The sequence below is a fragment of the Mobula birostris genome, chromosome 1 (assembly GCF_030028105.1).
Source record: "Mobula birostris isolate sMobBir1 chromosome 1, sMobBir1.hap1, whole genome shotgun sequence".
Taxonomy (NCBI): Eukaryota; Metazoa; Chordata; class Chondrichthyes; order Myliobatiformes; family Myliobatidae; genus Mobula; species Mobula birostris.
Genome location: NC_092370.1, coordinates 104,756,185 through 104,771,776, shown reverse-complemented (window position 1 = coordinate 104,771,776; position 15,592 = coordinate 104,756,185). Strand labels below are relative to the sequence as shown.

Sequence of the window (15,592 nt, the reverse complement as noted above, 5' to 3'; positions counted from 1 at the left end):
TTCATAGAACTACCTGCTCTACAATCAATTCACATATAACTGTGCGGCTAAGAAAAACTCCAGTGCTTTCTTCAATTTGCTGATGACACTATGTCTCTAGTTCCTGAGGAGACTGACGTCCTTTGGAGTATGCAGGCCTCTCCTTCACATGTTCTACCAGTCTGTTGTCGCCTGTACAATTTCCTATGCAGTGGTGTGTTGGGGCAATGGCATCAACACGTGTGATGCCAACAGGCTCAATAAACTGATTAGGAAGGTCGGCTCTGTTATAGGAGTCAAACTGGACACACTGGAGGCTGTGGTAGAACAAAGGACCCTCCGGAAAATCCTGGCAATTCTGGACAATGTTTCTCACCCTCTGCATGCCACCTTGGCTGAATAGAGGAGCACTTTTTGTATAGACTAAGACAACTGCACTGCTCCAAAGAGCACTTCATGAGGTCATTCTTACCCTTGGTCACTAAGCTCTATAATGAGTCAACCTATAGCAAGGGAAGGGATAACCCCCACTTGTTAGACTGTTTGAACAGATCCTGACCCGGATCTGGGCCGTACCCTCCAAATGTCCAGACCTGCCTCTTGGTTTTTTTTCTATATTCTATTTATGATTTATAACTTAAATTTTTAATATTTACTAATTTAACTATTTTTAATATTTTTAATAATTAATATTTGTAATTCAGGGAGTGTGAAGCACAGAATCAAATATCGCTGTGATAATTGTATGTTCTAGCACCAATTGTTTGGCGATAATAAACTATAAAGTATAAAGTAACTTATTTTTTACTCTTTCTTATTTCTCTTCTAATATTTGTATATCTGTGCACTTGTAATGCTGCTGTGACACTGTAATTTCCTTGGGATCAACAAAGTATCTATCTATCTACTGCTTGGATGAATTACAGATGGTGAAGAGTCAGCTTAACAGAATGAGATAGGACATCTGGTTTAGTGGTGCCACAACAACAGCCTCTCAGTCAATGTCAGCAAGATGAAAGAGCTGACTGTTGACTCGAGGAAGGGGAAGGAAGTGAACTTTCACTTCTTATGTTGGAAGTTCAGTGGTCAAGAGAGTCAGCAGTTTTAAGTTCTTGTCCTGGGCTCAACACATAAGGAAATCACACCAGTGTCTTACATAAGAACATAAGAACATTAAGGAATAGGAGCCGGAGTAGGCCACCCGGCCCATCGAGTCTGCCCCGCCGTTCAATAAGATCATGGCTGATCTGTCCGTAAACTCAGCTCCATCTACCTGTCTTTTCCCCATAACCCTTAATTCCCTTACTATGTAAAGACCTATCTAACTGTTTCTTAGATATATTTAGTGAAGAAGCCTCAATTGCTTCCCTGGGCAGAGAATTCCACAGATTCATCACTCTCTGGGAAAAACAGTTTCTCCTCATCTCCATCCTAAATCTTCTCCCCTGAATCTTGAGGCAATGTCCCTGGTTCTAGTCTCACTTACCAATGGAAACAACTGTCTTACTTCTATCTTATCTATCCCTTTCAAAATTTTGTATGTTTCTATAAGATCCCCTTTCACTCTTCTGAACTTCAGAGAGTATAGTCCCAGGCGACTCAATCTCTCCTCACAGGTTAACCTCTTCATCGTTGGAATCAACCTGGTGAACCTCCTCTGCACTGCCTCCAAAGCCAGTATATCCTTCCTCAGGTGTGGAGACCAGAACTGCACACAGTACTCCAGGAGTACATTCTTAGGAGGTTAGGAAAGTTTGACTTGTCACTGAACACTCTAACAAACGTCTACAGATATACTGTTTAAAGTATCCTGACTGGCTTTATCATAGTAATTCAAACGCGCAGGAATGGAAGAAGCTACAGAGAGTAGTGGACTTTGCCTCCCCATCTCTGCAGTATCTCCAGGAGGCACTGCCTCAAGAATACAAAGATCCCCAGCATCTGGGCCAAGCCATCTTTCTGCAGCTGCAACGGGCAGGAGGTGCATGAACCTGAAGTCCCACATGACCAGGTTCAAGAACAGCTACTTCCCTTCAACCATTCAGTTTTCGAACCAATTGGCTATACCTCAATCACTATAATTTAGCAACACTGACCATTTTGCACTAAAATTGACTTTGTTTTTATTTGTACTTTCATGTATAAATTGTGTAATTTATGTTTTCCTTGAGAATGCTTCTTGTGCTATGTGACTATGATGCCACTGCATTAAGATTTTCGTCGAGCCTGAGTGCAACAACTAGCCCCAATGATTGAGTCTCCAAAAGAACAATAGTAGCATCATTTCCAGCAAAATCAAGTGCTCCAGACACCACCATTGACATAGCTGCCTAATGATAATGAAAGGCAAATCATGAAGTAAAACAATGCAACTGCTATAAAAGCAGGACTCAGAGCACTAATATATACCAAACTGGAACTGAATCTGTAACTGCCTATGGTGATTAAATCAGTATGAATACAATGCAAAAAGGGAAAGTACTTGCTAAAAATATCGAGGATGTCCTGTGAATTTCCACATCAAATCTCAAACACGCTGCAACTATTCAATGCTAATGCATAGATTAGGGGAGGGGAAGGAAATGGACAATTAGGCAACACACACAAAATGTTGGAGGAACTCAGCACATCAGGCAGCAACCATGGAATGGCATAAACAGTCAATGTTTTGGGCTGAACTCTTCATCAGGACTGTAAAGGAAACCAGATTAAGAAGATCGGAGGAGGGGAAGGACAATCACCGGCAGGTGATAAGTGAAGTCAATTAAGAGGGAAGGTGGGTGGGTGGGAGAAGAAGAGATGGTGAGCTGGGAGATAATAGATAGAAAAGGTAAAAGGCTGAAGAAGAAGGTATCTGATAGAAGCGGAGAGTGGACCATAGGAGAAAGGCAAGGAGGTGGGCACCAGAGGGAGGTGATGAGCAGGTGAGAAAAGAAGGGATGAGATGTGAACCAGAATGGGGAATGGAAAAAGAAAGAAGGAAGAGGGGGAGAAATTACCAGAAGTTAGAAAAATCAATGTTCATGCCATCATGTTGGAGGCTACCCAGAAAGAATATGAGGTTTTGCTCCTCCAACCTGAGAGTGGCCTCAACTTGGCCATAGAGGAGGCCATGGAACTGGAATGGGAAGTAGAATTAAAATGGGTGGCCGCCAAGAAGTCCTATCTGTTGTGGCAGATGGAGTTAAGATTCCTAATCCTTATTATAGATAATTAATCTTTACCTTAAAGGCAGCATGTTGCTCCATGTGCCGAAGAAGGTTTGGTTTTTGGGCAGCGGTGTAGTCACAAACTGTACACTTAAACTGTTTACCTACAAGCAAGAAAACAATGGAGATTGAGATAAGTTACATACTTACTGCTTATTTAGCCAACTTGACACTCTGGAACTTGGTTAAAATTGATCAAATTAACAACAAGGTTAATAAATAATAACAGAATCAAAGAGTCATTGTGGAATGGTAATACAGATTTCCCCCGCCATACGAAGGTATAGCGTTCCTATGAAACGGTTCCTAAGCCGAAATGTCGTAAAGCGAAGAAGCAATTACCATTTATTTATATGGGAAAATTTTGTGAGCGTTCGCAAACCCAAAAATAACCTACCAAATCATGCCAAATAACACATAGAACCTAAAATAACAGTAACATATAGTAAAAGCAGGAATGATATGATAAATACACAGCCTATATAAAGTAGAAATATTTTTCCACAATCATTACTGAACTGTTCTCCGTAGCGAAAATCTCACGCAAGCGCTGTTGGTAAAAACACGGCGCAAGTGCTCTCCAGTAACCTTTAAGCTATGAAGCTGCCAAATCATACCAAATAACACGTAAAAATACATAGCCTATATAAAGTAGAAATAATGTATGTACAGTGTAGTATCACTTACTGGAATCGGGAAGACAGCGCTGAGCACACGGATGATGGTGTGTTAGGCTGAGTTGTCGCAGGTTGGGTGGTGCAGTGGCCCCCACCCTCCAGGCTGCCGAGCAATACATTGTCGCGAAGCACGCAGGGGTCCAGCGGTAGCCGGGAGGCACACAGCATATCTTAAGAAAAAAGCCGAAACAAACATGAGAATTAATTAGGTGCCGCCCGACATGTAATTGTCGGCCCAGATCAGTGCCGATTGCCAATTGCATCATCTTTGATCTGGGCCGACATTTACGTGTCGGTGGCACCTAATTAATTAGCATGTTTATTTCGGCTTTTTTCTTAAAGATGTGCTGTGTGCCTCCCGGCTACCGTTGCATTCTCCGTGAATCGGTATCTGTCCGTGGCCTGGGGATTGGGGTGGTGGGACACTGGGGTGTCATCTCATCGTCTGTTTCGATTAGAGCAGGCAGCTCATTTTCTCCTATGACTGCTCACCTCGATGTTGAAGGTCAAGGGTCGTCGTCTGCTGTGGCTGATGTGGAAGGCTTGCTTGACTGCTCAGCCTTGCGCATTTTTCTATCACACAGTTCTTTGTAAGGACTCAAACCATCCTGCAAATATCCCCTAAACCGACGTAGCCTTTCAAAATTAAAGTCGTACTTTATCATTACTCATTCGGTTTCGATTGTTATCCTTTTTTTTTCCAATTGCATCTGCTCTTCATCTGTCAGTTCTTGGTGATGCGATGCCAAAACCTCTTCAACATCATGTTAGTCAGCTTCCACAAGCCAAACTCACTTAGTCCTTACTTTGTTCACCACGGTCGAAACGCTTAATTATGTCTAGTTTTATGCTAAGTGTAACACCCTTACGAGCTCTTTCAGGCTTTTCCGATACCATAGAACTCATCTTGCAAATGGCTGCTTACGGGCACGTGTTTAAGCTATGCTATTCCAAATCCAGGGCAGAGCGGCTGCCTTTTATCGCGCGCTGATTTTTTTTTCGTAACAGTGAAAACACCCCCTGAAAGCAAAAACAGGGTACTAATGTAGGTCTTTTGTAACAGTGAGGTTTCGTAAAGCGAATGTTCGAAAAGCGGGGGACACCTGTAATATATCTTAACTGACAATCAATACAGGTTGCATGCTTAGCCCACTACTCTCTCTACACTCATGATTGTGTGACAAAGGTCAGATCAAATATCATCTATAAATTTGCCAGTGATGTTACTGTTGTTGATAGAATATCAGATGACCATGGGGAGATATATGGAGTGGGTTAGTCAGGCTGGTTGAGTGTTATTGCAACAATACCCTCATATCTTGGCAAACCTCTATAGATGAGTGGTGGAAAGTGTGCTGACTGGCTGCATCACAGCCTGGAAAGGCAGCACCAACGCCTTTGAGCAGAAAATCCTGCAAAGGTAGTGAATTCAGAAAACCCTCCCAACCATTGAGCACATCTACATGAAACGTTGCTGTAGAAAAGCAGCATCCATCATCAAAGATCCTCACCACCAGCTCTTTTCTTGCTGCTGCCATCAGGTAGAAGGCACAAGTGCCTCAGGACTTGCACCAGCAGGTTCAAGACAGTCACTACCTCTCAACCATCAGGCTCTTGAATAAAAGGGAATAGCTACACTCATTCTACTTCTGGTGTTTCCACAACCGATGGTTTCACTTTAAGGACTCTTTATCTTGTTATTTCATGCTTATTATTTAATGCTCTTTATTTATGCATTTAATGCATTTGCACACTTTGTTGTCCATTGATCCTGTTTACAGTTACTGTTCTATAGATTTGCTAAGTATTCCCGCAGAAAAAAGAATCTTAGGGTTGTATGTGGTGACGTGTATGCACTCTGATAATAAATTTTATTTTGAACTTTGATACTCAATCTCAGCAAGAATTGAGTATCAAAGAATTGATTATGGACTTCAGGAAGGGGAAATTGGGAGAACGCACACCAGACCTCACTGACGGGTCAACAGTGCTAAGAGTGAGTACCTTCATTCTTTTGTCACATCTCGGAGGATCAGTCCTAGGGTCAACACATTGATATAATCACAAATTAGGCACAGCACTTTACTCTGTTAGGAGTTTGATGAGATACAGCACGTCATATGAGACGTGTAATAGTATGTCACGTCGGACGTGTAATAGAGACTAACAGTATTGTGAACAAAGGAAAAAGCAGAGAATTTGTGGAAGGTGGAAGACTGAGGTCAAACTTTTAAATTGTTTACAACTTAACTTAGAAATCAAAGATAAGTAGTTGCTTGAGCTGGAAACCTAATGCTACCCAAAAGACACAACCTACTTGTGATAAGGGTAAAGACAATTGGAAAGAAAGCTGAAACACAACCGCAGAACCTTGGACAATAGACAATAGACAATAGACAACAGGTGCAGAAGTAGGCCATTCAGCCCTTCGAGAGCAGTAGGTCACCCAAAGTGGAAGATGGGAAGTATAAAAATGATATTTTGAAAGGATTCAATTTATTGGAAGCATCCAACATCTTTTGTCAACAGGTTTGCCACTGTCTTTCTGGTATCAAGATGTGTTTGGCATCTATTTGGTATCAAGATCCTATTACGGTGAAGCATTACAGTTTCTTTGGACTCCCAGGAAAAGACCAAGTGTTTCCTGGATCTGTAGCCATGACTTATGAACTTCTGTTAAAACTAGCAGGCCCCTTTGTTTTTTCTATCCATTATGAACTCAATTGTTGACTTATTCATGATTGCCCAGTTGCTCAACTTAAAATATACAAAATGATATATAGAGTCTTAGTCAAAACCAGTAATTATGTTAACATTGGCATCAAACAAATTACAAAAGCTTTTCGGAACAACATTTAGAAAGTCCATGCAAAGAGTAAAATAAAATATCAAAAAACTGCATATGTTAGAAGCTTGAAATGAAAAAGGAGGCTGGAGACACTCAGCAAGCCGGGCAAGAAATGAGTATGGTGGTAGCCTTGGATGCAGAAAAAGCATTTGATAGATTGGAATGGGATTTTTTATTTAAAGTATTAGAAAAATATGGGTTAGGTGTACCTTTTATAAACTGGATTAAAACTTTAAACACTAATCCTAACGCTAAAGTAGTGACAAACAGTCAAATTTCAGCACCATTCCAGTTAAAAAGGTCAACTAGACAAGGTTGCCCATTATCACCTGCTTTATTTGTATTGGCGATAGAACAATTAGCAGAACTAATCAGAATTGATTCAGATATTAAGGGTTTTAGAGTTAATCAGGAGGAATATAAGATTAATTTATTTGCTGATGATGTTTTAATTTATTTAACAAACCCACTGTATTCGTTACGTAAACTATCTTCTAGATTGGAAGAATATGGAAAAGTATCAGGGTATAAAATAAATTGGGATAAAAGTGAAATCTTACCTCTTACTAAAGGGGACTATAGTCAATGTCGATTAGCAACCCAATTTAGAAGGCCGACAAATGGTATAAAGTATTTAGGTATAAGACTTGATAATCATATAAGGGATTTATATAAACTTAATTATTTACCACTATTGAAAAAAATTCAAGAAGATCTTGACAAATGGATGATATTACCAATAACATTAGTAGGTAGAGTCAGTGCTGTAAAAATGAATATATTTCCTAGATTACAGTATTTATTTCAAACACTACCAATACAACTGCCACAGAAATTTTTTCAAGAGTTAAATAAATGTGTGAGGAAATTTCTTTGGAAAGGTAAGATGTCAAGAATATCATTGGAAAAATTGACATGGAAATTTGAGTTAGGAGGGTTACAACTTCCAAATTTTAAGAATTATTATAAAGCAAATCAACTTAGATTTCTTGCATCTTTTTTTGACGAACGAAAACCGGCAAAGGATTAGAATAGAATTAGATAAGATCGGAGAAAATACACCCGAAGATTTTATATATAAAGGGGAATCTAAGTGGCTACAGGAAAGGAAAGAATCTCCTATCTTAAAACATTTGATTGAACTTTGGAATAAGATAAATATTGATGATAAAATAAAGAAATCTTTATTAGCAAGGAGATCTTTGATCCAAAACAGCCTTATTCCTTTTACAATGGATAATCAACGTTTATATAATTGGTATCAAAAAGGGATTAGATGTATAGGAGACTGTTATGAAGGAGGTATATTGATGTCATTTGAACAATTAAAGAATAATTATAAAATATCAAATAACACTTTCTTTTGTTACCTTCAATTAAGGGCTTATTTAAGAGACAAACTGGGTCAAACAATGTTTTTGCCGAAACCTAATGAAATTGAAATTTTAATTCAAAAAGGAAAAATTAAAAAAATTATTTCTTTTATGTATAATCTGATTCAAAAACAGACACTTAAACAAGGAATTCACAAGACCAGACAAAAACGGGAAACGGATTTGTGTATTAATATTGATGAAACAAATTGGTCAAGATTATGTCTTGACAGTATGACAAATACAATAAATGTTCGACTTAGATTAGTACAACATAATTTTTTACACCAATTATATATTACACCGCAAAAAATAAATAGATTAAGTTCAAACTTATCTGATCAATGTTTTCAGTGTAATCAAGAAATTGGCACTTTTTTACATTCTACTTGGTCCTGTTCCAAAATTCAACCTTTTTGGATAAATTTAAGAGTTTTATTGGAACAAATTACTGGAACTCAACTTCCACATAACCCTATATTATTTCTATTAGGTGATATTGAAGGGATAAAACCGAAACTTAAATTGAATAAATACCAGAAAGAATTTATAAGAATTGCATTGGCAGTAGCCAAGATGGCTATAGCAGTTACGTGGAAATATCATTCGTATTTAAGTATGGATCGTTGGAATAATGAAATTCTTAGCTGTATTCCACTTGAAAAAATTACTTATAATTTAAGAGATAAATATGATACATTTTTGAATATTTGGCACCCTTATTTACAAAAGATAGGTTGGCATATTTAGGTACTCTGATGATAAAGATATTGGTCCTTTGAGGAAAGTAAAAAATAAATATATTAAATTTATTTTGAATCCTGTGGAGCATGTGGACCTTCCAATATCCAGGCAATCTTTCTTTCTTTCTTTTTTTTTTTCTTTTTCTTTCTTTTAGGTAGGGGTATATATCGGGGGGAGGGGTTAAGAGGAGGGGGGAGGGTAGATATTGTTATCCCATGTAATCAAGCATGAAAACTTAATAAAAATTATATATAAAAAAAAGCAAGCCGGGCAGCATTTGTGGAAAGAGAAATAATTAAATGGGTCCTGAAGAAGGGTCTTGGCCTGAAACGATGACTGTTTATTCTTTTCCATAGATTCTGTCTGACCAACTGAATTCCTCCAGTGTTTCGTGTGTGTTGTTTTGGATTTCCAGCATCTACTGATTTTCTTGTGTTTGCAATTAAATTTGTACTTTTTTGATCCTTGCTGAGTGTTTCCAGTATCATCTGGTTTAATCCGTACACACACCACAAAGCCTTATCCTTGTTTCCTGATGCAGTTTCTATAGTTTCAGTAAAGGTAAAGAAAGGCAGTTCAAAACCTGTTCTGACTGAAGATAGTCCTTGTAGTTCCGCTCTGGGGATCTGTTCCCCACTCCTACTACTTCCCTGTATTATTTCTTATTCAGAGTCAAGTCACTTCTGTATCATGTTTGCCTGGACTTGGGTTGCATGCAGACTCTCAGTTCATTGGATTTATTTCAATGCTATGAACATTCAGGGTCATGGTCTTCAGTTCTGTAACCTTTAGGCTTATCTACTGATGCACTCATAAATTTGCACAGCCCATCCCTTCCTATCACGTTTTGTTGATCATTTCTGTATTAATAGCTTTGTCTCTATCCTTTGCCCCCATGAGTTAACCTCCATCCATAAATGATCTTCATGTGAAGGACATGGCGGACCAATTGAATAATTACTTTGGTTCTGTCTTCACTAAGGAGGACATAAATAATCTTCCAGAAATAGTAGGGGACAGAGGGTCCAGTGAGATGGAGGAACTGAGCGAAATACTTGTTAGTAGGGAAGTGGTGTTAGGTAAATTGAAGGGATTGAAGGCAGATAAATCCCCAGGGCCAAATGGTCTGCATCCTAGAGTGCTTAAGGAAGTAGCCCAAGAAATAGTGGATGCATTAGTGATAATTTTTCAAAACTCGTTAGATTCTGGACTAGTTCCTGAGGATTGGAGGGTGGCTAATGTAACCCCACTTTTTAAAAAAGGAGGGAGAGAGAAACCGGGGAATTATAGACCGGTTAGCCTAACGTCGGTGGTGGGGAAACTGCTGGAGTCAGTTATCAAAGATGTGATAACAGCACATTCGGAAAGCGGTGAAATCATCGGACAAAGTCAGCATGGATTTGTGAAAGGAAAATCATGTCTGACGAATCTCATAGAATTTTTTGAGGATGTAACTAGTAGAGTGGATAGGGGAGAACCAGTGGATGTGGTATATTTGGATTTTCAAAAGGCTTTTGACAAGGTCCCACACAGGAGATTAGAGTGCAAACTTAAAGCACATGGTATTGGGGGTAAGGTATTGATGTGGATGGAGAATTGGTTAGCAGACAGGAAGCAAAGAGTGGGAATAAACGGGACCTTTTCAGAATGGCAGGCGGTGACTAGTGGGGTACCGCAAGGCTCAGTGCTGGGACCCCAGTTGTTTACAATATATATTAATGACTTGGATGAGGGAATTAAATGCAGCATTTCCAAGTCTGCGGATGACACGAAGCTGGGTGGCAGTGTTAGCTGTGAGGAGGATGCTAAGAGGATGCAGAGTGACTTGGATAGGTTGGGTGAGTGGGCAAATTCATGGCAGATGCAATTTAATGTGGATAAATGTGAAGTTATTCACTTTGGTGGCAAAAATAGGAAAACAGATTATTATCTGAATGGTGGCCGATTAGGAAAAGGGGAGGTGCAACGAGACCTGGGTGTCATTATACACCAGTCATTGAAAGTGGGCATGCAGGTACAGCAGGCGGTGAAAAAGGCGAATGGTATGCTGGCATTTATAGCGAGAGGATTCGAGTACAGGAGCAGGGAGGTACTACTCAGTTGTACAAGGCCTTGGTGAGACCACACCTGGAGTATTGTGTGCAGTTTTGGTCCCCTAATCTGAGGAAAGACATCCTTGCCATAGAGGGAGAACAAAGAAGGTTCACCAGATTGATTCCTGGGATGGCAGGACTTTCATATGAAGAAAGACTGGGTGAACTGGGCTTGTACTCGTTGGAATTTAGAAGATTGAGGGGGGATCTGATTGAAATGTATAAAATCCTAAAGGGATTGGACAGGCTAGATGCAGGAAGATTGTTCCCGATGTTGGGGAAGTCCAGAACAAGGGGTCACAGTTTGAGGATAAAGGGGAAGCCTTTTAGGACCGAGATTAGGAAAAACTTCTTCATACAGAGAGTGGTGAATCTGTGGAATTCTCTGCCACAGGAAACAGTTGAGGCCAGTTCACTGGCTATATTTAAGAGGGAGTTAGATATGGCTCTTGTGGCTACGGGGATCAGGGGGTATGGAGGGAAGGCTGGGGCGGGGTTCTGAGTTGGATGATCAGCCATGATCATAATAAATGGCGGCGCAGGCTCGAAGGGCCGAATGGCCTACTCCTGCACCTATTTTCTATGTTTCTATGTTTCTATGAACTATAGGCCCTGCCAAACTCTCATTTCTCCAAAAAAAAAGCAACCTGCTGTAGGAACTCATCGAAGGTTCCGTTATTGTTCAGACCAAACATCAGAATGGGGACTGTGGAATGATTGTTGGTACCAGGCGGGGTATCTCAGAAGCTGCTGATCTCCTGGGATTTTCACGCATATCAGTCTGTAGAGCTTATAGAAAACGGTGTGTAAAACAAAATTTATACAGTGAGTGGCAGTCCTGTGGGCAAGAATGGCTCATTAATGAAAGAGGTCAGAGATGAATAGCCAGACTGGTTCAAGCTGACAGGAAGGCATCAGTAACTCAAATAACCATGCATTACAGCAATGGTGTGCAGAAAAGCACCTCTGAAAACACAACGCGTCGATCCTTGAGGTGGATGGGCTACAGCAGCAGAAGACCACAAACATACATTCAGTGCCCACTTTACTAGATTTAGGAGGTACCTAATAAGGTGGCCACTCAGAGTATAGTCAGAGTAATACAACACAGTAACAGGCCCTTTGGCCCATTGTCCATCCCAACCGAGTTGCCCATCCAGGCTAGTCCCATCTACCTTAAACCTCTCCTGTCCCAGTACCTGTCCAAATGTCTTTTAAATGTTGTTACTGTACCCTCCTCAACCACTTCCTCTGACAACATGTTTGATATAAGCACCATCTGCATGAGTTCCTTTTATATCTTTCTCCTCCCATCTTAAACCCGTGTCCTCTAGTTTTTAACCTCTTCTGGAATACTGTACAAGTTCAAAGTTCAAAGTAAATGTATTACCAAAGTACATATATGTCACCATATACAACCCTCAGATTTATTTTCTTGCAGGCATTCACAGTAAATCCATAACAGAATGATGACCATCATAAAATCAACATAAAACCACACCAAATGGGTGTTCAACCAGTGTGCAAATACAAAAAGAAAGAAATAATAATAAAAAATATAAACAATAAATATCAAGAACATTAGATGAAGAACCCTTGAAAGTGAGTCCATAGGTCACGGGAACATTTCAGTAACACTCAAAACATGCTGGAGGAACTCAGCAGGTCGGGCAGCATTGGTGGAAACAATGAGTCGACGTTTCGGGCCGGAACCCTTCGTCAGGTCACCCGACCTGCTGAGTTCCTCCGGCGTGTTGTGAGTGTTGCTTTGATCCCAGCATCTGCAGATTATTTTGTGGGAACATGTCAGTGATGGGGCAAGTGAAATTGAGTGAAGTTATTCCTTCTGGTTCAAGAGCCTGATGGGTGAGGGATAATAACTGTTCCTGAACCTGGTGCAGTGGATCTTGATGGCAGCAGTGAGAAGAGAGCATGGCCCAGGTGGTAGCAGTTCCTGTTGATGAATGCTGCTTTTCTGCACTAACACTTCTTATTTAAGAAAGGAAGGTAATCAATTGGAAGTTATTTGGAAAAGGTACAGAAGACTAGTACATGGGATGGATTTGCTCCCACGTGAGTTAAGGTTGGATAGGCTAATCTTGTATCTGCAATAACTTAGAAAAATGAGAGAGGACTTGATTGAAACATGACTGCAAATCAAGTTCATTGCTCACCACTATGCTCTCTTGAGCTGTTAGATATGGATAATAATCGCTGACTTTGCTAGTAGCATGACAAAGTCAAGAAGTCAATAAATAAAAGTAAATAAATTAGAAATGAAGAAGATAACATAATAGTAGGAGCAGGAGTGGACAAATTAGCCTTCTGAAATCATGGCCATTCCCCTACCTCCATGCCATTTTCCTGCACAATCCCATTTCCCTTGACTGCCTTAATATCCAGATATATGTCAATTCTTGTTTTAAATGACTGAATGTCTTAGTGCTTAGGCCATAAATATTCACAATATATCAATGGATTGTCTGAAAGGACCAAGTGTACTTTTTTCCAGGTTTGCTTATGAGACTAAACCTGAAATTGCAAATAGGTAAGAGGATGCATAGAGGCATCAAAGGCATTCAGACAAGCCCAGCAAGTGATTAAAAGTGGCAAATGCAATATAATGTGGAAAATGTGAAGTTATCCCTCATGGTGAAAAAGCACCATATTTTGTTTTAAATAGTGAGAGTTGTCGTTGTACAAGGGCACCTGGGGATGTTTGTATCAAGTAACATTAAAAGCAAATGTTCTGGCACAGCAGCAATCAGGAAGACAAACTGTATTTTGGCTTTTATTAGGAAAGGATTTGCATACAGAAGTAAAGCTGACTCACAGTATTTATACAGGGCTTTGATGAGACTCAACCTGTATTTCAGCTTTTGTTTTCTAATCTAACAAAGAATGCATTTACTTGCAACAAAATGAAACTAAGATTCACTGTACTGATTCCAGAGAAAGCAAGGTTATCATAACAAGGACCTATTAAGGACTGTGGAACAATATTCTTTAGAGTCTATTAGGATAAGGGGACTCATTATTGAGGTTGTTTTTGCAGTTCTTGACAGGTTGGGACCGGCCGCTCTTTGGGAGTCTCAGAAAGCATGTATTGTCATTAGAGGGTCCAGACAAGGTTCACGAGGATGATTCCGAGAATGAAGGGGCTAACATATGAAGAGCGTTTGACAGCTTTGGGCACGCACTGTCTGGAATTTAGAAGAATGAGGGTGGGGGGCGGTGGGGGGATCTCATTGAAACCTACCAAATGCTGAAAGAACTAGATAACGTGGATGTGGAGAGGATGTTTCCTATGGTGGGGGTATACAGAACTAGAGGGTACAGCCTTAAAATTGAAGGATGATCATTTAGGACAGAGGTAATGAGGAATTTTTTTAGCCAGAGATTAGTAATTCTGTGGAATGCTCAGCCACAGATTGCAGTGGAGGCCACATTTGTGGGTATATTTAAGGCCAAAGTTGATAGGTCAGGGCATCAAAGGATATGGCGAGAAGGCAGGTGTATGGGGTGGAGTGGGATCCGGGATCAGCCATGATGGAATGGTGGAACAGATTCAATGGGCTGAATGGCCTAATTCTGCTCTTATGTCTTATGAAGGTGGTGAATCTTCAGCATTCACTGCTCTGGAGGCTCAGTCACTGAGTTCATTCCAGAGATTGAGCAATTTCTGAGTATAAGAGAATTGAAGATTATATTGATAGCTCAGGAAAATGGCATTGAGAAAGCAGACTAGCCACGATATTAATGAATGATGGAAAAGCAAGATGGGGTCTGATAGCCCTTTCCTACTCATTTTTCTTCCATTCTTACACTTAATGCATGTGGAAGGAATTGGTATTTTTCTGCTGCCCCTTTGTTGTCAACTTTAGGTAAGTTTTTACTTAAAGAAGATATTTATTCCTGCGTTTACAGGAGACTGCAGGCGCTGAAATCTGAAGCAAAAAATAAATTGCTGCAGGAGCTCAGCAGACTGGGCAGCATCTGCAGAGGATAGTTGAATTTTCAGGTCGAGAGTCTGCATCTGAGCACAATACTCCTGTCTTTATTGCTGTAAGTTATCAGAAATAATCGGTTGCACTGGATGGCATTACTCACCATCAGCAGTATGCAACAGTTTATGACTCTTCAGGCTGCCTTTTGATTTGAATTTCTTTCCACACAGATCACAGAGGTGGGTTTTCTCGGTGCTGTGACGGTTCATGTGGGCTCTCAAGTTGCTCTTACTGCGTGTGGCATAGTCACAAATGGAACACTTGAAGGGCTTCAGTCCTGGAGGTGAAGCAAAATGTCAATATTACTGCACAGGACACATGAAAAAACAACTACACTTATGCATTGATGACAGTTTTGCTGTTTTTTTTAACATCAATTAATTGTTTTCCCTAATTAAATCACTATTTCTACGTATTTCAGCAGACATCTAAAACCTGTAAAGAAAGCAACAATTGCTGCAAATGCCCAACAGATCAGGCAGCATCTGCAGAGAAGAATGGTAACGTTTCAGATTTAGGATAAGAATGAGAGAAAATGTTATTTCAACATGTAGGAAAAGCATGGAGAAGAAGAAAGGCCAAAAGTTTGTGATAGAGTGGAGGGCAAGTAGGATTAAAGCAGACTGAAAAAATCATGAAGCAATTACCATCAACAGATCACT

At 40.0% G+C, this 15,592-nt stretch overlaps 1 protein-coding gene across 3 annotated transcripts in view; it reads right to left on the bottom strand.

Moving 5' to 3' along the window:
- Positions 1–15,592, bottom strand: part of zfat (zinc finger and AT hook domain containing) — a 157,153-nt gene that overhangs the window by 38,294 nt on the left and 103,267 nt on the right. For all 3 annotated transcript variants that reach the window (XM_072259626.1, XM_072259614.1, XM_072259620.1), the window contains exons 10-11: positions 15,034–15,207; positions 3,204–3,292 (exon numbers count right to left, since the gene is read on the bottom strand). In XM_072259626.1, the coding sequence (XP_072115727.1) occupies positions 3,204–3,292; positions 15,034–15,207 (263 nt within the window). The remainder of the gene's footprint in view (positions 1–3,203; positions 3,293–15,033; positions 15,208–15,592) is intronic.